Source organism: Perkinsus marinus, assembly GCF_000006405.1.
Source record: "Perkinsus marinus ATCC 50983 genomic scaffold scf_1104296959216, whole genome shotgun sequence".
Taxonomy (NCBI): Eukaryota; Perkinsozoa; order Perkinsida; family Perkinsidae; genus Perkinsus; species Perkinsus marinus.
The window spans coordinates 284,327-306,897 of record NW_003206506.1 but is presented as its reverse complement, the minus strand read 5'-3'; the positions used below and the strand labels follow the sequence as shown (position 1 = coordinate 306,897).

The window sequence follows — 22,571 nt, the reverse complement described above, 5'->3', positions numbered from 1 at the left end:
TCCGGAGCTGCAAGGGGGATATTGGAATGAGGACATAACACGTGGTGTACTGTAATACCTTTCTTCTCATTATCCTTTCTCAATGACAACTCTTGAGTCTTGAGCTTATTATAGTCCTCTTGAAGATCAGTTTTCTTCTTCTCGAACTAGGAGCGATAACATAACTGGGCAGATCAACGAAGACCCAAGAGCCTTACCTCTTCCATTTTTACAATATATCCCTCCGATGCAGCTGACTGCTCTGCAGCCTGCCTATACTCATCGAGAGTGTACTCTTTACTAGGTTTATTCTGCTCAGCGTCTTGTTTTACTGATGTGTACTTCATTGCTGGACAGGTCTCCGGGGTTTGATTCCGCCAAGACCTCCTCCTGGTCATGATCTCCTTAATACCACTATTAAAGGCCACTTTAGGTCGCCTCTCCACCATTTGTACAGCATGATGGTCATTCACAGTACCACCATTGAATTGCAGAGAGTGAAGACAGGCAGACGTGAGGATATCATTGCGCATCTGGAGATCATCCATCCTCCTTTGCCATTCCGCCTCATCCGTTCGATCAATGGATAGCAAAGCCAATGCGGGGTCGCTCGCCCGACGCTTCATCAGTGACGGCCCACGATTGGATGCTGGAATGTTCCCAAGGGACAATCTTCGACAAACTGCTGATTCTAGATTTACAGAGGTAGCAGGAGGACCAGGGAATGTATCCATAAATAAATGATAGCTAGGCAGACATGCTTCTATATCAAGCAATACGCCATTATTATCAGTGGATACTCGCCTCCCCAGATGGCTATTTCGATTCGCATTCTTGCTATGCAACGTAGTATGTGGTGGTCGCCTGAACAGAATGCTAGGTAGAGTATTAGACCTCTAAATCTCCGTTACCAGACCGAATTCATAGCAGTGGATGAGTGTTCCGCAGCTGTCGTTCGTTGATGATAGCCATATCCCTCAGACGACTGCCTCCGTCGCGTTGTTGGCCTGCTGTGTTCCTCTGGCGTGTCATCATCTACTCTAGGCCTCTTCCTGCTCACTAATGATTTGAAGGTATTAGCAATGATGGAGCCCAACCGTCGCCAGGAGGATACTCCACACTTATCATTTCCACCATCAGATAGTATCTTAGCCCTGGGCTGGGGTACTGTCGAGGGCATGGAGTCAAGCAAGCTTCAACATCTACTACAAGTATAGCAAGATCATGATAGACAGTCGAATGATCGATCAGCATGGCGCACGCAACCCAAAAAGAGCATGAGACTAGTACATCTTGTCAATTGAAAGACCCAGGTTCGAATCCTAGTGGAGACATTTCGCAATCTCATCTTATAATTTTCCGCCTATCAAGAGAAGTCATAGTGAGAGGGATTTGTGTATCGGGTAGAGTGTGAAATCATTATCTAGTAGCCAAGAAAGAGTCTCTATCGATGTCTGTCTCAAGTGATGATGACTCGAGTCTTTTCGGCTCATCCTCATCAGACGAGGATGAGCCGGATAGGAAGGAGATTCCCAAGGCTGACACCGAGATGGATAATACGGCAGAGGGAACTGCAGAGGGAACTGCAGAGGGAACTTCAGAGGGAACTGCAGAGGGAACTGCAGAGGGAACTGCAGAGGAAACTGCAGAGGAAACTGCAGAGAAGAAACCCAGTGCCGAACGTACACATGTGGACACCGGTGATGGGGATCTATTCGGGGACGATGAAGGGGTAGTATCACAGGGTCTAGCGTTTAGACTGCGGTATCTCCACGATAACTTATGGTTCCAGTTTCGGAACGTTACCCTCATTGGGCATGTATGTTAGATCGGTGAGGAGCCTGGATTGAATAAGGAACATACCGAATCGAAGGGAAGAACATCATCCAGAGATAGCGACAACTTATTCGGAGAGTCTGATGATGATGATGATGATGATAATAATAAAAAGGATGCTACCAAAGAAAAGGAACAGGGTCGAGAGGTGATGAGGATCGGGGGGGAACCAGAACTCATGCCCGCCGGATTGCAAGAAGCATGATAGTGTCGTGGTGTTGTCAGGATACTGAAGGGGACGATAAGAAAATCGCGGCACCAGCCTCTGAAGAACGGCTAGTCGACGTTGACGCTGACATGAGTGATGCATCTAGCACAGGACTCGGGCCAGGGGGAGAGAGCGGCGAAGATAATAAACCGAGCACTCACAGTGATGACGAGAGTGGATCTGATGAGGATGGAAGTCGGTCACCGATGGCGAAGATCCATACGGTTAAGGTCAGTTGCGAAGCATGTCATATAGAGTTATGTCATGCAGGAGTACATTATAGGTACACGATAGTGCACCTAGTGATGTATTCACTGATGGACGCTGTCATATTGTTAAGCTCATGCCCACTGTTACTGGCATCGATCCGATACCCTTCTCACGCGATACATTCCCAATGCTACACTCAGCTGCCTTGGAGAAGTGTCCTGATGAGAAGAGTAGAGCGGCCATGACTAGTCGGGCTGAGAACTCTATACGATGGCGATTCAAGGAGGGGACTGACAATAAGGAAATAGAATCCAACGCTCGGTAGTGATGAAAATGGCAATATCTCCGCATGCCCCTACTGTGATACGGATTCAGGTTAGTTGAATGGGCAGATGGTAGTCTTACATTGATGGTGGGAAAGGAGTCGTTTAAAGTGCTCAAACGTGACGAGAGGGTGTATATCTTCGACAAGGGGGGTTCCAACCCTCCAGGATTCACTGCTAATGGAGTACCTGTACTGGGATCAATTACCGATATGAGCTGTCATGGGGTACTATAACTCCTACTATCTCAACGCTGTATCATGATGATATGTCATTCCGTAGTTATGTACATCCCAACTAACCGTTACTCCTGGATCCCTCGAGTCCCGAACCCATAAGAACCTCGCACGTTGGGTCATACGACCACATGGGGATAGTCTCAAGGGACAGAAGAAGAAGACTAGTCTAACCACTACTGATGAAGTCCTAGCTGCACAGGCTAAAGCAGAGCAATCACTTGAGGACAGCCGATTTGCATTATCAGCTGGTTCCAGGAGGAGGGATATGCTCGGACGGAGAGGTACTAGTGGAACAGAGGGTTTCGGTATAGGGAGGATTCTGGTGGTCTATATAGGTATGAGTGAGGCGTTCTTGGAATCCGGTATGGGATCCAGTTCACCCAGTGGCGGTGCTCGTGGTATTCATAGCCTAAAACAGCAGTATAAGAAGAGGCGGAGGACTATGAAGGATAGTGATATACCCGATGTTCAACGTGATACTGCTTGAATATGCTATAACCATTTTCTACACTCCATCTCGTGTTGCGCTAGATCATCATCATCATCATCATCATCATCATCATTTGGGGTACCTGGGATCCATCTTTAACTCGAGCCGCTCTAATCTGTTAGTACACTAATATTATGCTTAGAGATGAGGAGATTAGATTCTAATACTGTATTGGTAGTATAGTAGCAGTCACTGCTCAACAGCGGCCTATTCATCTGGCTATCACTCTAGTACCACAGTCGTTTGGTAGCGATATATGATAACCAGGGACTTTCATCACAACCTGTGATCATCCCTTGTAGTGGCAGCATTAAAGTATGTGTTACCGTAAAGAGGCAGTGTTAGGATATATGCACTAGGAGATATCAGATACTCGATGTATCAGTGAGGATTGGTTGTGTAGTGGTGGAGTGGAGATCATGGATATCCGGGTAAAAGGGGCTTGATATAGAGGGAGATGATTATTCCACACCACATACCTCTTATAAGTTACTTTACACGATATCAGTGAGTGTGCGAGGCAACAGGAGTGTAGTGAAAGGATTTTTATACTGTATTCTTCCCAGTTACTACACTCTATGATATTTGTGTGATCACACCTAGCCTCATCACAGTGAGAGTGCCCAACAGCCGCTATCTCTGTACATGCCTTCCGACGTCTGCCTCTCACTGCGGCACATCATAATCATATTCTGTAGTAGGGACGTGTACACTGTGCCGGATCTGCATGCTCTACCCTTCCCTAGATGTGAATACTGCACACGACTATTCATTTAACTTGGCCCCGTCGTTGATGTTTCACTGAGGACCCTCTCCAAATTAGTCATTGTTAGTTAATCACGTTTGAGTTATATGCCTCTCGCCTAGCTACTGCCACTACTCAACTGACGATACATGACCTCCCCTACTTCATCCTCTCCTACACCTGAGCATCTATCACCGCGCCAGATACTTAGGGTGGCCTTAGCAGTATTGGGATGGTATGCTACAAGTATGTCTATCACAGCATTAAACAAGTACTACCTAGTCACTCGATGCTGCTATCCGGCTTATATATGCTCAGATACTTGTTCTCGAACCTCGGTGTCAAATTTCCTCTTATAGTAACCTTCATACATTTCTCAACTACCTCCATTGTCCTTTATCTACTATTTACTCTGTGGCCATCTAAATTCCATAAACCAGTGATATCTACTAAGGAGTATATAAAAGCGTAATAATCCGAGATAACCTCATCTGTGACAGAATATCCCCTCAGGATCGTCCCGATTGCTGTGTGTGCGGCATCAGATATTGGCCTATCTAATCTATCTTATGCCAGGATATCGATTACAGCGATGACTGTTGTGAAGTCAAGTGCAGTAGTTATGACATATCTAGTCGGAGTAATACAGCAGCACCCTCCTTCAGTGTATCTTCAATTATTCAATCCACAGTTACTTTTCGGTATCGAGAAATTTCGATGGACTATTATGTCGTGTGCCCTAACGATCATGATTGCAATATCATCTAGTGTACCCGGTGAGTAGTACTAGACCTGCTATACTTGGTCATTCTGTCTCTTTGAGGTATGCAAGTGGATGACTGGTTCGGCATACTATTTGTAGCACTTGCCGTGCTATGTACAGCATTCCGTTGGGTGTTGGTCCAAACCCAATGCGCCCAATTTAGCGCACTTCAATTGATGTAATAGCCTGGATAGGGCATCCCCGGCCCATGCCTCTTACAGGTACCTCACACAGCCTGTATCGGCTCTTGCCCTCCTACCCTTGGCTATACTACTCGATGTACCTCATCTATCAATACCCATCGACACTTCGGGAGATGAACATCTCGTGAGTAGTGCATTCCCGAAAGAAGACTGTTAGCTCCGTCCAACAGGTGCTGCCTATATGTATCATATGTGCCACGGCAATCCTGGCTTTCCTTTTGCTTTTCGCTGAGTATCGTCTGGTGGAAGTTACCAGCAGTTTAACACTTTGCATTGCAGGCATTGGGAAGGAAGTAGCTACCATAGTAAGAACTCGTTCTTGGTCGTCCTCTCCAACTGATGTCCTCCCAGTTGATGTCTGTGGTACTCTTCGATGATTGGTTATCCCTCCGTCAAACAATGGCTGTAGCGGTATCGATAGTTGGGATAGTTACATACTCCACCTTACGGATAAGGTAATAGGACACCGATTGAGGGCGAGCATCATTCTAAGTCATTCAACAGATATGCCACTGAAGAAGCTGCCCATTTTGAGAGGCTAACAGAGGTTGATGATGATGTCGATGGTGGCTGTGTTACTGCCACCGGCGAGAACCACTTGGATTCGGTAAATCATGTGGCGAGTGGAGAGTCATACTGTTATCATAATACTAATTTGGGAAGCCCTCTTATCAATAGCGAGGGTTGATCGAACGTACCTAATAATATTTAATATTACTCGTCAAATTATTCTGTTCCTCGCTGCCATCCCTATACACATACTGCTCCAATGCTATTCCGAATATTGCGGCGGGGCCGCTACTCTCTAAGTTTATAGTAATAATATTGTATGATATTATTCATACTTATGCTGATGATGATGATGATGCTCGTCGTCAGTCATCATTCGAAGAAGTCCCTTCCTACTCGGCTACCACTACTCCCCGAGACCATAAGGTTCTGCTCTTTGCATCGGCTGAGAGTACAATGTCGTATTATGAGGAGAATGATGAGCTCTATGAAAACGATATCACACTACAACCATCCCCAAGGGATAGTATCCGTCACAGTGATTCATCACAGTCATCACATTCCAGATTGTATGGCTCTCCGTCTGTTCGTACATTAGAACCAGAAATTGTCAGAAAAAGCAGTACTGATCTTACCATGTCTGAGGATGAAAGAAGTTCCGCAGAAACTGTACAAGCAGTGGGACGCGAATGAACAGGGAAGGGGTCTTCATTACGATTACTTGGAATAACTTCAATAGATTTGACACAAACAAACCCCTGTGTGTTGGTATATTCGAGAATCGGTCGGATGGATCGAATTCTGACTGGATATATTTTTTATGAGTTGCGTGAACATTTTCGGAAAGTTTTCGCCTTGTGTTTGGTAAGTGAATACCACCGCATAGCCCTCAGCATTCAGTAGGCTCGCGTGTTGCCCCAATGTTGATCGCCGAGCGGCTCACGAGTATCACTAACTTGTATCGCTAATGGATGAACATCTCTTTTGCTCGTGTGTTATTGGTGTTAAAGGCAGGCGGTTTACAATCGATTCGTGATAATGGGTATAACAGATCGCTTCTTTATTAGACTGGTTCTCTAGCGTGTTCAGTATCGTAGTGCTCATTTGATGAGATCAGAGATATAATCTGGCGTAACAGAAATCAGCCGATAACATTCACTACATGAATCGTTCAAGCTGTCCAAGTAAGTATGAACATTGCCAATACCTGAAAACACTGCCTATATGAGGTAGCTCATCGGGTAGTGCAGAATCACGGATATAGATACCACAGCCAGCCAAATACCAGTAGCAGAACTGCAGAGTCTATTAACATGATTCTCGCAGTGCACATAAACCAACGATGCCCTTACTGCGTGGATGAAGTGGCGTAGTTTTAGTAAAGATGACGGTACTGACGCTACGATGAATGCCGGCCCACTATGTCGGTGGAGGCCACCACTATCTTATTCTGGGTATTCTTGAGAAAATTGCCCACCCATTCTCTCCATCCTCGAGGGATTATCGCTACAGCAAGTTGTAAAACAGCAACTCTCAATGACGAGTGACGAAGTAGATCGTACTGGGCTAAGCCGAAGTAGAGGCTCCACTAGGAAAATGACTCGTATCAGAGGGAGGGGTCAACTGGTTTACCTCTTACCTTTTCAAACATGGACAGGTGTTATGGTTTATGAAGGGAGCAAGGGACAACAATAAGAAGTATGAAATAGTGGGAAACATCTCTATCGTGAAATGGACCATTCGTTTATTCTTCATACCTTGTTGTCACCTGTACCCAGCGCCATGAGTCCACATGATCCTCCTTATGTGCTACCACTATCGCTCCAGTATAGATGAGCCCAAACGTGGTAAGGCATATGACCAAAAACATCCGACCACTGCAGGCAAATGTAGTATGTGACCTGAAAGACACCGATAGATGACAAAAGCAGCGGACTGTGCGCTGCGGACCCAGATATCTCCCTTAGATGCTATCTTCATAGGGAGTAGACTATACCTTTAAGGGGAAGGCACAAGGCGTGCACCAACATAAGTGAATCGTTACACAGCATAATCGATATCGCCGCGACGTATAGTGCGGCACGAGAAGGGATGAATACTATCCCACGAGTCTTTTGGGCCTCCGACAATGGCTCATCGCATCATCCCTTGCATATCGCATTGAGAATTCATCGCAATAACGCAACAGTTCAATCGCTACTGGGAAGGGCTACAGTAAATATGAACAGAACGCTTGGAGTCAGCCTTCGAGGCTATTATCTCTACCTGGAAAGAAGATTGCTAGTCAAGTCTCCTTGTGCCCTGTTTGACTCCGAAATGCCGTGTAGCTGGCAGCACCCGGAGGAGCCCAGCTGAGAATCCTGTCCGCTACCGAAATACCCTCATGGAGTATAGGGCGGGTCCCAATTTAGGACCCACCACATACTCGAATTTGGAACTCCCAAATTGTGTCCAGTGATCCTAATGATGAATACGCAGGTACTACTAGAGTAGGGAATACTCATATGACACGGTGGCAGGGAAAGGGATCGAGATATCGATGAGAGTTGCAGCTACGAGTACCGAGGAGGCGAGGTTGTGCCTGCCAGGCACTGCCTGGTGAGCAGTATGAGAGGAGATCCAAACATAATAACCGCCGAAAGTGTACAGACTATATAACCAAAAGCAGCCGATTGCCCTTGTAGGAATACAAGGATGCCAATCACTGGCCATTTTAATGATGATAACAATGACCGCCAACGCCATACGTGTTCCACCGCATTCTACCTCTCTTGGCGGAATCTGTAAGCTCGGCACTACCTCGCGGGAAGCCGGGTGATGGTATTACCATGCTCAATATAACTATGGTCAACAATGAGTACCAGGGTTACTCAACAGTCTTGCTTGAAGTCTGGAGATAGCAGGAATTAATTAGAAAAACATCGCATGAGTAATGGAGCCTGCATGATCCTATGCACCAGTAGGTGTTCCATTTGCATGGAGACCATAAGCTCTCTTGAATGGGAGAGGATCCTGTTGTTCGCTGCCGATAGATGCTCCTAGTGCTGCTGCTATTGTGTGCTTATTAGCATTGCCAATGTCATCATCGTCACACGGTTGTGCCACGTCCTCTCCATCAGCAAGACATGGCACCAAGGAAGGGCTCAGTGTGGCAGAGGCTGAATGGGCCACCCACAATCCATGCACACCGATAATGCTACTACTACCAGCCCTAGCTCCATGTACCCTAGCCTTCCCTCGGGATTCTACCTGCGATTCTGCCCGGAGACCTCGAGATAAGTTGTCTGGCGGCCGCAGATCACTGAGCAAACTATCCAATGAGAGCGTCTGGAGAAGTTATCACTTGTTGAGAGTGACATGTGAGATGTGTTTGGGTATCGAGCCTCGGTCCTCTACCATGGCGGCTCCTCTGAGACTACTCTCCGTTATGCGAGAATGACGATAAGGCGCCTATGGTCGACAGTGCGGGCTCGGCTCCATCGACTCCACTACCTCAGCTGAGTAGGGTACACAGCCGTCTGTCATTGAAACTGCTACAGCCTTCCTTGCCATATGTCGTCGCTCTCTCCGACCTGCTTCTCCATCACCCTCCGCAGGCATCATGCCACCCAGGGGTAAGGAGCTCTCTGTCATCCTCGATGAGCGAGGTCTGATGTACAGGCATGTTGGGCGAGCTTTAGGAGTAAATACCTCATGTTTGAAGGCCCGCGAGCATTCAGCTGTTGTTGTTCCTGTCTAGCCATATGATTGAGCATTCTCGATTCCATGTCATTCCTGGGGCCTGGCCTGCATCCATTAGGAACACCTATTTGAGGGCTATAATGGGACCATGATGAAACCATGACTAATGAGAAGAGCTGCTCCACATCACTACTCGTGGATCCAACTTTGAGTACGGTTCATACACCTTTCGATGGACCTCACCTGCATTTAGTGAGGGGGGCAGTTATGCCACTGAGAGAAATCCTCAATCTCATTTAATTTCTCCGATAGCAATGCCGCCCAAGAATACACTCAAGTTAATTTCTCTCGTGCCGCAGCTATGCCACCCCGAAATATACTTTAATACAGCTAATCTCTCCCATGGGGCGGCTATGCCACCCCGCGATATACTTCAATACAACCAATCTCTCCCATGGGGCGGCTATGTCACCCCGAGATATACTTCAATACAACTAATCTCTCCCATGGGGCGGCTATGTCACCCCGAGATATACTTCAATACAACTAATCTCTCCCATGGGGCGGCTATGCCACCCCGAAATACACTTCAATACAGCTAATTTCTCCCATGGGGCGGCTATGCCACCCAATACAGCTGATCTCTCCCATGGGGCAGCTATGCCACCACGAAACATACTTCAATACAGGTTATATGAGCGATACGACTAGAGAATATAACGAACTGGTTGCTCGTAGCCCAACCTCTCTGGGGAGAATATACGTATGAACTACGTGCATTATGCGCTGTAAATCGATCGATCAATCGATTTTATGCCGAGAGCTGCATAAAATAATCTGAGGTCATAGTTGCCAATAGCAAACTCATATCATCATGTCTGACATCGACGCTGCTGAGGAAATCGACCAGCCCATCGAGGTAGTCGTGGAGGCAGCAGATTGATGGAGGAAGGCAGTATATCATCATTTTTCAGGTCGAGGAGGCAGTCACGGATCTTAACTCTGCCATCCGTCGTGTTCTCAAGAACGCCATCGCCGTTGATGGTCTCGTCAGGGGCCTCCACGAGACCGCCAAGGCCTTGGAAGCAGGTCGCGCTAATGTAATACACGGATCTCTCCGGATGTGTTGCATGTATACTTCCGCTCTTCATCTGTTTTGATAAATTCTGTCAACAACTGGTTATTGTTGGCTCATGTATCTCCATCTTCAGGTGTGCTTCCTTGCTTCTTCCTGTAACGAGGATAACTACAAGAAGCTCATTCAGGCCCTCTGCCTTGAGCAGAACGTCCCTCTGATCGAGGTTCCAGACAACAAGCAGCTGGGCGAGTGGGCCGGTCTATGCAAGATCGATAAGGATGGCAACCCTCGCAAGGTTGTTGGTGCCTCTGTTGTCGCCGTCACCAACTATGGTGATGAGGATAACGAGGGACTTAGGTTCCTTAACAACCACATTGCTTCCCAGTAATGTTGCTGCCTAGCAATAATGGCTATGAAGGCGCTCCACGACGGCAGTTTCTAATTGTCCTAGTCGTATTACGACGTTGAGTCAGATATTGATGTGGCAAGGCAAGCTTGTTGTGTTGTTATATGCATTTCGAAGTGGTAACTTGATATGTTTTTACACCAGACCTCTAATGCAAGTTTGTGATTGCCATGTTTGTTATGGCCATTCGTGTGCGGCTCCACGTATCACCATGGCGTTTGCGTGCCAATCGAGAATGCGTGAAGTGACACGCGTGCAGTTGTACCCGCTCATTGCGAATCACTCCTATCTGTCTCGTTCCGGCTAATATCGCGTTATTTCGAATCAATGGAGATTCGTCTTCGTCGTTGTATATCAGCAGTAACATCAGTTTTCGGATATTGTGATCCAATCATGTTTGGCGGGAGCAAATCATCTTCACTCCTCTCCTATTCATTCTTGTTGCTGCTGTCTCTCAGCATGAATCTGTCTGAGGGGATAATTCTCAAGGGAGTGGTGTCGTTGGACCCTTTGACCTTTGACAAGGTACTATAGACACAGCAGCAGCAACTCTACACTCAGCGTTCAATTGGCATACACTCATTCAGGTGATATCGAGTAATCAGCATCATGTCCTTGTACGTTTCGATGCGGAGGCGACTGATGGGGCCAACGAGATCCTGTTTGGAGAAATCGCTCAAGTATCAGTGAAAAGAACCTATAGTCCACCCGCGGGCCAGACCCAACTTCCAATATAAGTCATATGTCAGGCTTCTGCTAAGGGCAAGAATCTATTGACCGCTGAAGTTAAACTCGAGAAAGAAGGCAGGTCCCCTGAGTTGCTGGAATTGGCTAAGAGCTATAGTGAGATAAACAGTCCTACATCATTCTTTATAATACCGGATGTAGATGCCGAAAACGTACCCGTTTTTATCCTCTTCTTTGACGGTAAGGAGGTATCGAGGTATAGAGATGGGAACACCTTAACGGATAAGACCAAATTGATTGAGTGGCTCACGAATAACGGTATAGAACTGACGGTGATGGGGGCTACTCTACCTTACTTCAATGTAAGTTGCTGGTGACTACCCAATACGCTCAATGGATGTTGTTCAGCGGCTTTTTGGTGAGTACTTCTCCAGCCAATCGAGCGATAAAAGAGCTGAGCTGTTGAAAAAAGCACAAGAAGCCGCATTATCCGACGAGTTCAAAGAGCATGACCTGGTCAAGGTGAGGATCTAAAATTGTTGTAGGCTGTTATATACGTGGTGTAAACGTCATCAGTTTTTCCCGACGATTCTCGAGAAGGCCTCTGTGAAGGGAGACGACTACTGCTCCAAGGAGATCGAAAGGGTCTCCTCCATGCTGGAGAAAAAGAAGGATTCCATCAACAAAGACAAACGCGCTGAAATGACGAAGAAGTTGAAAGTAAACAGCATCTATAAGAACTCTCTCTTAGTTTTCCATCACGCATCTCATTTATCATTCTGTTATGACGTGCGTCCATAGGTACTGGAGGTCTGTAAGGAGGCGGTGGAAAATGCTTCTAAGGCCAGTGAGGAACTGTGATCGTCAAATCATGATGGCTGACTCGGCATACATGATGCCTTTGTTGCAATCATAGTGTGGACCGTCGCTTGAGGGAATTTCGCCGCCCCCTTATTTTTTATAGTTTCATTCGACCTCGACAGGTTATATTACATCGAGTTATTATCCACATCCTTCGCTGTTGTATGTGTGTCAATGATTGGAAGTGCTGAGCTAGTGTTAGCGGCCTGATCACAGCCATGATATACTCGAACTGTGGACATATTTATGCATGCGAGACAATATCTCCTCCGAAGAGTGCTTCAGAACCTCATCGGTTCTTTTGCAGGCGTACAAGTCTGTGGTTGATGAGTATTTCGAGACCGTTTTTCGAGATTCCGAAGAACGGTCGTATATTCCGTCATAGGCAACGCAGTTGACCAAAACCTCACTCGTCCAATTCATCGGGATATGGTCTCGAGGCACTCACTCGCCGCCGAATACTACGATAACGTAAAACGTTTCACACTCCTCACTGGAGAGAGTACAAAATCATGAATAGTCCTTCGTCTGCCAGGTTTCCCATACCTCGAATAGCCCGTATCCTCTAGGATTGGTGAGGCTACACTTCGCGGTATGTTCTATCAATACTCGACACGGTACTCATACTAACTGTTCACGACCATCCCTCGAGCCTCTCTCACAGCTCTATTACTTGTCTCGACGTTATATTCTTTTGAGGGAATGGAAGTGGTGAGGATCCCTACTGCAAAGCCCTAACACTGCCCAAGCTCCCCTGCCATCTTTTAAACCTGGGTTTTGTATGGGAATGCCTGTTCCTTGGCCACTACTACCGTATGTAATTTTCCTTAGTTTCAGGTCGTCAACTCCAGCGCTGACAACAGCAGCATAGAGATGGGCGAGTTGTAGGTTGGGTGGGGGTCTTCCAGGAGAGTGGTTTGATAGGGAATCGATAATCATCCCTAACTGGGGACGTTGTTGCACAGCAAAGTGGCGTACTGAGAGTATCCATTACTCGAAGACGTGTCGCTGATTGGGGAGCATACAAGCTAATAGCAGCCCCTAACATAATCCTGGTCGATCCTCTCTGCATTGCGGTTTAGCCGTGGTGATCATAGAGGTAACGCGCATGATTGTCATCACCTCAAAGAGCATGTGGTAACTTTCGAAGCCTCAGGCAGGAGTGCTGAGGTGTGGACAAATCATGATGCTTGCATCGAGATTCTCGATTCGAGGACTGTTCCTTATGAGTCTTCACATCCCTCTATCTGTATACCTCGAAATGTATACCTCTTGTGATCGTTTCCTAACTGCTGCTCGAAACTTGTGGGAGTCATTGCGTATGGTTATTGGGATAGTCGTGATGCGCAGGGATGGTAGACTACCATTGGTAGTATCCCCAATCTGTCTTGGATAGTTGGTTAATCCAACCATGGAGAGTTATCGGAGAGAGTACCCTCGCCACCATGAGCTGATCTATCAGGATTACCGTAGATTGTATCAGCCCTCCTTAACCACCTCATATCATCTGTCTACTCCCTTCACGGTTATGCTGCTTGATACGACTACTGATGTAACACTTTCTTAGTACTGCTATAAATAACGGAGCTTCCTCCTCGCGTTCCTACGTGGAACAGGGTAGCCTTCGGATAGTAGCGGCTATATCATAGTCTTACCATTACTCTGAGTGGGTGGAGAGGAATATCGGTATTCTGAGGCGCACCGGGAAAGGTTTAGATTCCCCATAGAATAGCTAGCGGCTGGGCTTAGCATCCATTATAGGTTCTGTCTAGTCCTGCCTTCCATAAGTTCCTCTCTGCCTTCACCAATACTAACGATACTGTCCTCTGTTAGGTATGTGGATGAACGGCGTCATTGGATTGCGGACTAGAGTTTTCGTTCGTCTCAACATTGGCAGAGTACAAGAATCTCTCCAGCACTTGCCGTATTAGGCAGCAGCAGAACATGCGACAACCAATCGAATAGTTCGAAATTCGAACTTCATGCTAATTTGAAATCGATTCGAACTTCGAATCGACTTCAAATTATCATGGCTCCTCTTCGTAAACTGCCACACCTCCTCATCTCACATTACTCTCTAGCTTGCTTTCATCGACACTGCTGTTATTCGTAGTTGCGTGTAGTCCTGACAAAAGTGATAACCTAAGCGTGAGTGAAGGATGCCAAGCTATCTCCAGTTAATCAATGCCTATTGCTGCTTCTGCAGCCAATGCCTCTAACCCTCCTCTTGAGCTGTCACTACCACCCAGTGTTACAGGCCCTGTTTATGGTGTCCTATCGCTGGATCTACACGAGGTGATATTACATGAGTTAACGCAACAAGTGGATGGAGGGACGAAGGATGATCCTCCTGGTGCTGATGACAATACTGCTGCGAAGTTCCGTGTTGTCTGGTGGGGTGACCCAGCGGCAAAGCACGCCCTGAGCACACAGCCGTTATTAACGTGAGTCTGCATGCTGTTCCTTCCTCAGACAATACTATCATCAGGCCTGCCAACACAGCAACGCCCTTCGATAAGTCAAGTATAGCTTACAACATCCGCTGTACCCCGCCTAAATTCCTAAAGTATCTCAATGGTGAGTTTCTTCATCAACTCTAGTGCACTGTCATGCTTTTATGGAAGCTCCTGTCTACCCTCGTATAACCACCACTGTTCAGATGCTCGCTCAGTCTCCTTGCGAACGGTGGCCTCACCAGCAGATCACAACCGAGCAGTTGAAACCTGCAAACTTCCCCTCCAGCCGGCTGTAGCAGAAGCAAGAGCGGGCGGGACTATGGCAGTGCGGATTGAGGGGTGATCGACATTCCAGGAGCCTCTGTGTGTTGATTACTGCCGCTCCTCTCCCTCCTGTGACCCCCAACTTTACCTATATTACGATCCTTCACAGTGTCAGTGATCATTGCCGCAGGTGCTTCCCCCTCCATACTTCTCATGGAGAGGGTAGTACTCGAAAGCTACGCGTGAAGTTGAGCGTGCTGTGGAAGACCAGTGCACCGCATCAGTTCCCCGTCATCATTCGTCCGCCACCATCCACAGGTGAATCAGCGGCCTGTACGGCCAATAAGTACGAAGGCTGTCCATACAAACCGCGATTGACGGCGGCTTATTCAGAGTACCCCCTGCATGCAGCTCGCGAACACTATCACCGCCGCCGCCGCCTCCATCGCATACCAGTGGTGGGATATCGTCAGCTACACCGTCATATGGTAACTTCCTCGAGGCTAACTATGGGGTATATACAACGGTTCAATGATTTACTTCATTAGCTCGACCGTCAGGATGCTCACCCATCATCCAGGCAATATCCCACCACAACATATCGTCCACCTCCCCCTGTGATGGAGCTCTCGGCACCGTCCCCGACCTATCCCTTTGGGCCGACTCCATCGCCCTATTCAAGGTTCATCTCCCCAGCAGCTACAGTAGATGGGCCCACTCCATCCACTAATAATGGACCTTATGATGGATCAATGCTCTCTCGACAGAGTGAGCCACCCCACCTCTGCTCATTCAGACTGAACCTCGCTTATCTAGATTCAGGAGCGAGCCTACCAGATCCATCACAGATAGGGCATCCAGCTCATCAGCCCTCTCCACAAAGGGCATCTAGACCTCCTGCTGCTGCTGTTCCAAATGCCCCGGTCTCTCGTACCAAGACCAGCGACAACGACAAACCGGACACTTGCCTATCTACAGCTCTGCAACTGGCCGCAGTCTACTCTGAGCCTTTTGGGTTCCTACCATCCTCTTCTGGAATTCGTCCATCCGACCGTCATTGGGCTGACCTCCTCGCTGCGGACCCCATGTTTGAGGGAGCACGCAGTGGGGCATCGGCAGAGATCGATACAGCAGGGAAATATGATAGTCGTTGGAAGCAGCAACAGCACCCGCAGGAGTATCGCCCAGACACTCCGAAGGACACCGGAGGCTCGAAGGTGGGATAAACCCTACAGCTCGATGATTCTTAGCCTGGTCCCCCTGTTAACGGTTTGAAAGCCAGGTAACGCCAAGTTCGGAGAGTCGTACGGGGCGGCGGCGGCGGCGGCCTCGACCACGGGAGAGATCGGTGGATAGGTCGGCAAAGAAGAAGACCTCATCAGGGCCGATGGGTACTGTAGCATCTATCCCCACTATCTCGGATGATGATATATGGGTATACATGGCCGTGCAGTCTCTGACTCCAGCGGACGGAGGACCTCCTTTACCTAAGGACTTGATTGTCCGATTGAAAGGTGGTGGTGGTGATAGTGATGGTACAGCCACTCAAGAGTTACATACATCCCCTCGAGATGGTTATGGATACTATGGAGATGCAGAGCTCTGTGACCTCGCTATTATCAGCAGCTCATTGGTAGTGTCAGAGAATAAACCAGAATCGGGCGGTATCGGTCAACAGCCTAAAGTACAGGCGGCAGTGGAGCTCTGGCAGGGCGAGTATCAGCTGTAGGATACTCTCCTTCTCCTAGGGCTCTCCCACATCGATACTTCAGGTACGGTGTTGGGCGTGTATCTTTAGACCTAGGCCCCCGGGACTTGGCAGCATTATCCCATAATGCACTCGTCCGCATGGAGGCTTTAGTGGACTGTGTATCAGGATGGAGTGGTGCAGTAAGGGCTGGATAATCCCACTCCTCCTCCATTCAATTATTATTATTACAGATCTTGGCAACATGTCAGCTGCTTGTTGATATATCAACTAATAGACGCCCTCTAGAAGGTGCTCTCTCCGCCAGACAGAAGCGATGCCAATCGATCAAGAGGCGACAAGATCGAGAGGATCAGCCTCCTGCACACCACCACCAACCGGATGTAGCTGCCGATCCCGCTCCCAAGTCACTCGCCTCCTCCCTCATCCGCTTGGAAGATGGGCGTCCTCGCCCGGAGCCGCCCCCCGCACGGATCATGGATTCGACTGTGCCGGTGAGAAATATGCACATTCATCTTGGTCGCTCCTACACTCGCTGGAGGATCCTGTTATCGCAAGATTGGATCAATCGTACAGAAGCATTTCGGGCATATATATAGGGGTCCGTAATAATGCCTGCATCCGGGTTCGGGTTGTATTCGGGGATGATACATCCATGAGATACATGAATCCTCACACCGGAATACTGCGAGTTCCTCCTGTCAGCGTTGCATCTTTTTAGTCAACTGCTTCAGGAACACCAAAGTGGCATCAAGTCGAATGAGATGAGCCATCATGAAGCAGGGGATGAGGTTGTAGAGATAGAAACGTCACCTCTTGAAGCAGTGAGCCAGTCCACTCTAACACACCTTCCATAGTCCCCGTCTAGGGTGTCAGGAGTCCATCTCATTATATTTCAGGACGCTCCGACTGCCTCTACCCACACTGAAGTTGCTTTTGATATCGATTATGACGGCATGTCGACTAGCGGTAGTGTGGTGAATGTACATTGGGAGTTCGAGTGACTGGGGGTCCACGTGCCTAGATACGCTTACTCTTGCGCGTGCCTTAAACCTCATGGGTGAGAGAGTGAAACATCTCACGAGTAGTGGAGCTCGATACACGGAAGCCGCGGATGGAGCTGATGAGCTTCGGGCGCCTACTTCGCGGGATGAATCCCAGGATACCGCAGCTAGTGCTTTCACAGAGGCGAGCTCTTCCCAGGTGAGTCTGTCCGCACAGACGAGTTATAGCTGCTATCACCAAATTCAGAACAATCCTTGTGTTACACAGACTATCCACATCAAGCCCGGTGGAGGGTTAGAAGCGGAAACTCAATCCAGTGATCGTCGTGCTTCCAATCGACAGGAACCGGAAGCCACTGTACAAAATGCTGATGTCATCAGTGACGGCACCCCTGATGGGGTGAGGCAATCTCGTCGCTATTCTGGCGCCTTCGCTTGGATCATCGTGAGCTCTTCACTGACTTTCAGAGTAGAAGGACAGAGACTGGGCGTGATGGAGACTGTAGCACTACTTTGAACTATGTCGGACCGCCTTTGGATGCAGTGCCTACGAGCGACACTCCAGCTGTATTACTATGAACATCGTGGTAATGCGCCAGGCCCTCACTTTGGTTTAACCAGGTCGGTGCGAGCGTCGAGTCAGCTATAATACGAGTGGGAGGAATAGGGGTTGGGCCTGTCGTAGATGATGAGCCATTCTCGGGGGAGGTGAGATCACCTCTTCCTTGATCCCTTGCTCATCGTGCTTTGCTGTAGAGGGAGTTCATGTTACACCCCGGCTCGAAGGGTAATGCTACTAATATTGACTATAAACGTGTACCATACGCCGGTAGCATGCTCATCTATGCCAAGCTTCGTAACGTTACAAACCCAGATGTTCAAACCTTGCTCCGTGTCCTCACCCTTATGGACGAGAAAGTGAGGTACCTCGCTAATAGAGACGATACCGCGGAGGTCATTGATGGAGGGGAAGTGAGATAAGCTCTCCAAGGTTGGTATGACTATTACGCCTCGTCAGATAGCATCCGCAGTTCCTATTACCTTGGGACCAATTACAGAGGATACTATACCAACGATGATAGGGTATGAACGGCCAAATTCATCGCAGTGTGAGCTACCTGACCATTCCAGCGGAGTAAGCAATGAGGTGTGCTGAGTGTGGTCGAGCAAACAAGGCAGGAGGGACCGTCCTCATCGTTGGTCAGAATGATCAAGGTGAGGACCAAGGGGTTCCTGTTGGAAAGGAGGAGGGAGGCTCAGAGATCCAGGACGGACATCCCTCTATCGAGAGGACGCAATGCGACAGGCGACAAATTGTGCATGTTGACGGAGTTATGGACGATACTTCGGTATGGTGGAGGTATGATGTTGAGGTGAGTGGTCTTCCCCTCTGTAGTGCATAGAAGGTAGCTGTCGTACTCTCGCACACGAGGATGTATGTGGTGGTAACAGTACAGTAAAGAGGATTAATGTACGCGAATCTATTAGAATAAGGTATTCGCCCCTTCTCAGGACCTTACTAGAAGCATAGCTGAGTTAGAGGCATCTACCGTTAACCGGAATACCCCTACCCCACCTGGGATGGAGGAGCATGTGGTGGGTTGTGTGGGGTGTAGCTCTCAGTTGATGCCCTGTATAGGAAGTAGTCCACTATGCGGTAGCCCGACCTGGGTCATTCACTCCACCGCCACCCTCGGATAATGTGGTAGAGGGCGATGTGGTAGCAGCAGTAGAGGAAAAGACATCCCCTTCATCAACGGCGATGCTTCAATCCACCATCGTTAATCCACCACAAGAGAGTCGGGAGCTCCACCTACCAGCAGCCGTAGGGGATAGTCATGGAATGGTGAATATCACGCCAATAAATAACGTGACTTATCGTCTCAGATGGTCCCCGAGTCGTCACCGACAAGGATGGTGGATGAGGAGATCTCCAACCCGAACTCATCCTTACAGGAGGTTAGATGAGCACTTTGTTGAGATGGTTATCCAAACTACCAGCATTCCCACGTCCAAGTGCAAACGTCCCCAACGATACTCCAAATGGAAGTTGGTGTGGATAGCGAAGGGGGGCACAGTTGGCTAGAGGAGGATGACACTCCCACAATGCGGGATATCTCCGTGTCACCAGAGCTCGTACTGGAACCAGTAGTGAAGAGCCCGAGGGAGGTGAGGGAAGCATACTTGATGGAGACCCAACAAAGCAGCAACAAGGCAGTAAGATGGGCACACGAGAAGGGCTCATTCCCGGTTCGCAGGTAACAGCCATTGTGAATCACTCGCCACCATCATCACCACCTCGACCATCACCGACACCAGTGGTGGATATGGAAGCGGTACTGCAGTTAACAGTGAGTCCCATCCTACAATGCAGCATATAGTATGAGATGTTGTGCCTCCATGGTCAGAAGCTGAACGATCGCATTGCCCATCTCGAGGTCACGGCCAATGAGGTCGCCGCGAAGTATAAGGAAGCGGAATCGCGCCTTCTACTACGCCACGTAGGCGTCCGTCTACTCTAAATCCCTCACTCTACTGCTCGATGCAGGGCTACCCCCCGGCTCTGGGCCAACCACCTCACCACCCCCTCCCGTCTGAGTCTTGGATACCTTTATCGGATAAACGACCTGCTGGGTATGGCATTGTGGATAGCCGTGGATGGAGTTCTAATCAGCTAGCGGTTGCTGGTATCCCACAGGTCTCCTGCTATCACATGTGCCCCCCCCCGGTAGCTGTCAGGGCTTCAGGATCGGGAGAAACCTCGAGTAGATCACGAACCTGGAGTCAGCTTCAATCCTAGGCACGATAAGTGTCCTCAGCTGCGACCTATTCCCCAGCCACTTCCTTTGAACAGAGGGGCATTAAGTCCTACTGGGGTGAGAACAAGGGGGAATACTCGGGGAGATGTTGATGTTAGGCGAAGTTTGCAAGATGTCATACGAAGACTCCCGTGTCTGTTCGCCTCGAAATGAGAAGATCTCTTGTCCGAGATACCAAACGTGTTGCAGCGATCCTGCGAGGGAGGCAAAGGATGTTGGCAACGGATGATGATGATGATGATGATGATGATGATGATGATACGGACTAATATCCCAAACATAATGCATGAATAGCAGCCGCACTGCGGCCTTTCATCATATTGGGCGTATTGTATTGCGTTCGGCCCATCAATATGAACATCTGTGCCTATACCTCACACGGACTATGCCTTCTGCAGTCCCTAGTTCGATTGTGCCGCTCCAACTTATTCCTCATCACGGTACAATCCCTGTTCCTTTGTACCACTGCTCTTCGACTTCAGATGGGTGTTGTTACTTGTCGCTCGTCCCCACCGTACTAACTGACAACCATTTTGTATGTTCACTTTACGCCGAACACGTACTTGCAACACCACACGATACCACAATCGGGAAAGCTTCATATGTGTTAACTCAATCTTATCATTCCAATTCCTAGTTCTTCTTGTTCAGTCGGTGTCGGCGAATGAGAGTAGTGAGCCTCGCTGCCACCACCCATAACGTGAGGACGAAGAGGGATATCCAAAAGTTGCGCTCATGATGCCACCTATCAATGTCACTGCAAGAATACTGATGATAAGAGCGGCAGAGAGCAGTGGCCTCACCTCTGCAACTTGAACTTGTCAGAAAGCTCCACTGAGGGGAAATCCCCCTGTCTTGCAGCTGCTTCCTGCAACTTCATGATCTCGGAGAATAGGAAAAATGCGGACTGAAGGACGAGTGTAAACGACAAGCGTCATTCCCAATTGACTTACTATCCCAGCGAAAAAGTTGAGACAGCCAAACTCGATCCTTCCTATCTTCACTGTTATGCGAGACACTCCTTGAGCAAGGCGCTCGAAGAAAGGCAGACCCGACAAGAGGAGCATGCAGAGGAACGCCTGCGGATACCACATCATAGTAGTCAGGAGGGCATCCACCTACCCCGGAAGGCATGAAGATGTAGGCAAATGTGTTCCAAACTGGTGAGCTCATCGATGGAGTGTAAAAATCAACTTTTGAAACCAGTAGTAATGCAATGGAGAGAGAACAGCTCAAATCGACATCATCACGCGGAGGTGCCCCAGGAAGGCTACCACACTTATCATCATCGGAGCTATAACAGGCAATTACTAGCACTTATTAACTGCTTGCGATGAAATCATCGACGTGAGCCTTGTGTATATCGATATCAACCCTCCCAGTCCTCCTCCTTCCTCTTCCCTCTCAGCGTTACGTTGCGGAATCTCTCCTGCTCAGGCCTTGGAAAATCAGTCACTTCTGCCTCCTGCCTCGATTTTGGCTTGACTCTGAATCGAATCAGGCGAATAGTGAAAATGACCGCGTGCCTAAGTTTTGGTAATGAGTTTTTCAAGCGAAATTCTTTCCTTCTCAATACCCTCCTTATTCGTCAGCAATGAGGCTATCCTCTTCCACGGCCAGCCTACTCCTGCTGCGCCTCAGTTCTTGGCTCGCGTGAAATCCAGTGAAGGTGGTTGCTTTTGTTGTTGTTGGTGTGAACTAATGTAACATAACACTGCATGGGGCATGACGATGAAACCAGCTGTATTGACTGTGATGGTTGTAGAGATACAAGTAACGTAATGGTGATGGATTGATGGTGGACGGCAACGGAGCAAGCGACGACACTTCCTATGACTGCCTTGGCAACCATCACCATGCTCGATAGCATCGAAAAGGATGGTGACGATAGAGTACATATAGCAGTTGGTAGTTGATACATTGTGATGATGATGACGTGATTGTTGTTGTTGCTGCTGTTCTCAACGACGATCCCTCTTAAAGCCCATCTTGCCAGAGAATAGATGCTTAGGCTTCTTCTCGGGGATATGATGATCTCCTTCTCCCTTCTTAGCATCTCTAGCCAACCTCCTCTGCTTCTGCCTCTTGATAACCTCAGCAG

The 22,571-nt window shown here is 48.4% G+C and overlaps 8 protein-coding genes across 8 annotated transcripts in view; 5 read left to right on the top strand and 3 right to left on the bottom strand.

Moving 5' to 3' along the window:
• Pmar_PMAR026589 (Sentrin-specific protease, putative) overlaps positions 1 to 1,003 on the bottom strand; it is a gene marked incomplete at its 3' end in the record, with an annotated part of 2,278 nt that extends 1,275 nt beyond the window's left edge. Inside the window, exons 1-3 of the mRNA XM_002773293.1 lie at positions 891 to 1,003; positions 198 to 843; positions 59 to 146 (exon numbers count right to left, since the gene is read on the bottom strand). Of these exons, the coding sequence (XP_002773339.1) occupies positions 59 to 146; positions 198 to 843; positions 891 to 904 (748 nt within the window). The 5' untranslated portion in view covers positions 905 to 1,003. The remainder of the gene's footprint in view (positions 1 to 58; positions 147 to 197; positions 844 to 890) is intronic.
• Positions 1,004 to 1,429: 426 nt separating this feature from the next.
• Pmar_PMAR026588 (RNA polymerase-associated protein LEO1, putative) lies at positions 1,430 to 3,282 on the top strand (the record flags this gene model as incomplete). Its single annotated transcript, XM_002773292.1, has 7 exons — positions 1,430 to 1,711; positions 1,808 to 1,963; positions 2,041 to 2,253; positions 2,307 to 2,554; positions 2,609 to 2,783; positions 2,839 to 3,076; positions 3,131 to 3,282. The coding sequence occupies 7 exons, from the start codon at positions 1,430 to 1,432 to the stop codon at positions 3,280 to 3,282; spliced, it is 1,464 nt and encodes a 487-aa protein (XP_002773338.1).
• Positions 3,283 to 4,116: 834 nt separating this feature from the next.
• Positions 4,117 to 6,310, top strand: Pmar_PMAR026587 (DP-fucose transporter, putative). Its single transcript, XM_002773291.1, has 10 exons — positions 4,117 to 4,301; positions 4,349 to 4,498; positions 4,544 to 4,670; positions 4,722 to 4,806; positions 4,854 to 4,971; positions 5,015 to 5,120; positions 5,167 to 5,301; positions 5,348 to 5,451; positions 5,501 to 5,603; positions 5,876 to 6,310. The coding sequence occupies exons 1-10, from the start codon at positions 4,180 to 4,182 to the stop codon at positions 6,197 to 6,199; spliced, it is 1,374 nt and encodes a 457-aa protein (XP_002773337.1). The 5' UTR covers positions 4,117 to 4,179; the 3' UTR covers positions 6,200 to 6,310.
• Positions 6,311 to 10,038: 3,728 nt separating this feature from the next.
• Pmar_PMAR026586 (40S ribosomal protein S12, putative) lies at positions 10,039 to 10,752 on the top strand. The gene is made up of 3 exons (XM_002773290.1): positions 10,039 to 10,106; positions 10,162 to 10,287; positions 10,399 to 10,752. The coding sequence occupies exons 1-3, from the start codon at positions 10,062 to 10,064 to the stop codon at positions 10,651 to 10,653; spliced, it is 426 nt and encodes a 141-aa protein (XP_002773336.1). The 5' UTR covers positions 10,039 to 10,061; the 3' UTR covers positions 10,654 to 10,752.
• A 372-nt stretch (positions 10,753 to 11,124) lies between these two features.
• On the top strand, positions 11,125 to 12,368 carry Pmar_PMAR026585 (Endoplasmic reticulum protein ERp29 precursor, putative). The gene is made up of 7 exons (XM_002773289.1): positions 11,125 to 11,196; positions 11,259 to 11,351; positions 11,421 to 11,514; positions 11,560 to 11,720; positions 11,767 to 11,880; positions 11,935 to 12,078; positions 12,160 to 12,368. The coding sequence occupies exons 1-7, from the start codon at positions 11,131 to 11,133 to the stop codon at positions 12,217 to 12,219; spliced, it is 732 nt and encodes a 243-aa protein (XP_002773335.1). The 5' UTR covers positions 11,125 to 11,130; the 3' UTR covers positions 12,220 to 12,368.
• A 2,035-nt stretch (positions 12,369 to 14,403) lies between these two features.
• Pmar_PMAR026584 (hypothetical protein) lies at positions 14,404 to 18,632 on the top strand (the record flags this gene model as incomplete). Its single annotated transcript, XM_002773288.1, has 15 exons — positions 14,404 to 14,663; positions 14,708 to 14,796; positions 14,879 to 15,014; positions 15,130 to 15,285; positions 15,520 to 16,156; positions 16,190 to 16,221; positions 16,296 to 16,664; positions 16,712 to 16,829; positions 16,881 to 17,141; positions 17,382 to 17,471; positions 17,547 to 17,616; positions 17,672 to 17,850; positions 17,899 to 18,051; positions 18,273 to 18,359; positions 18,408 to 18,632. The coding sequence occupies 15 exons, from the start codon at positions 14,404 to 14,406 to the stop codon at positions 18,630 to 18,632; spliced, it is 2,862 nt and encodes a 953-aa protein (XP_002773334.1).
• Positions 18,633 to 21,103: 2,471 nt separating this feature from the next.
• Positions 21,104 to 21,604, bottom strand: Pmar_PMAR026583 (hypothetical protein; the record flags this gene model as incomplete). The annotated part of the gene is made up of 4 exons (XM_002773287.1): positions 21,104 to 21,227; positions 21,274 to 21,377; positions 21,424 to 21,549; positions 21,593 to 21,604. 4 exons carry the CDS (start codon positions 21,602 to 21,604, stop codon positions 21,104 to 21,106), a joined length of 366 nt encoding a protein of 121 aa, XP_002773333.1.
• An 827-nt stretch (positions 21,605 to 22,431) lies between these two features.
• Positions 22,432 to 22,571, bottom strand: part of Pmar_PMAR026582 (nucleolar gtp-binding protein, putative) — a gene marked incomplete at both ends in the record, with an annotated part of 584 nt that continues 444 nt past the window's right edge. Inside the window, one exon of the mRNA XM_002773286.1 lies at positions 22,432 to 22,563. Within this exon, the coding sequence (XP_002773332.1) occupies positions 22,432 to 22,563 (132 nt within the window). The remainder of the gene's footprint in view (positions 22,564 to 22,571) is intronic.

What these genes read in the sequence shown, in the direction of transcription:
- Pmar_PMAR026587 (XM_002773291.1), top strand. Translation starts at nt 4,180, where the DNA reads ATGACCTCCCCTACTTCATCCTCTCCTACACCTGAGCATCTATCACCG. An exon ending in TTTAGCGCACTTCAATTGAT is followed by an intron (nt 4,972 to 5,014) that starts GTAATAGCCTGG and finishes TGCCTCTTACAG; the next exon opens with GTACCTCACACAGCCTGTAT. An exon ending in GGAAGGAAGTAGCTACCATA is followed by an intron (nt 5,302 to 5,347) that starts GTAAGAACTCGT and finishes ATGTCCTCCCAG; the next exon opens with TTGATGTCTGTGGTACTCTT.
- Pmar_PMAR026586 (XM_002773290.1), top strand. Translation starts at nt 10,062, where the DNA reads ATGTCTGACATCGACGCTGCTGAGGAAATCGACCAGCCCATCGAG. An exon ending in AAATCGACCAGCCCATCGAG is followed by an intron (nt 10,107 to 10,161) that starts GTAGTCGTGGAG and finishes ATCATTTTTCAG; the next exon opens with GTCGAGGAGGCAGTCACGGA. An exon ending in TGGAAGCAGGTCGCGCTAAT is followed by an intron (nt 10,288 to 10,398) that starts GTAATACACGGA and finishes CTCCATCTTCAG; the next exon opens with GTGTGCTTCCTTGCTTCTTC.
- Pmar_PMAR026585 (XM_002773289.1), top strand. Translation starts at nt 11,131, where the DNA reads ATGAATCTGTCTGAGGGGATAATTCTCAAGGGAGTGGTGTCGTTGGAC. An exon ending in ACCCTTTGACCTTTGACAAG is followed by an intron (nt 11,197 to 11,258) that starts GTACTATAGACA and finishes ACACTCATTCAG; the next exon opens with GTGATATCGAGTAATCAGCA. An exon ending in AAATGACGAAGAAGTTGAAA is followed by an intron (nt 12,079 to 12,159) that starts GTAAACAGCATC and finishes GTGCGTCCATAG; the next exon opens with GTACTGGAGGTCTGTAAGGA.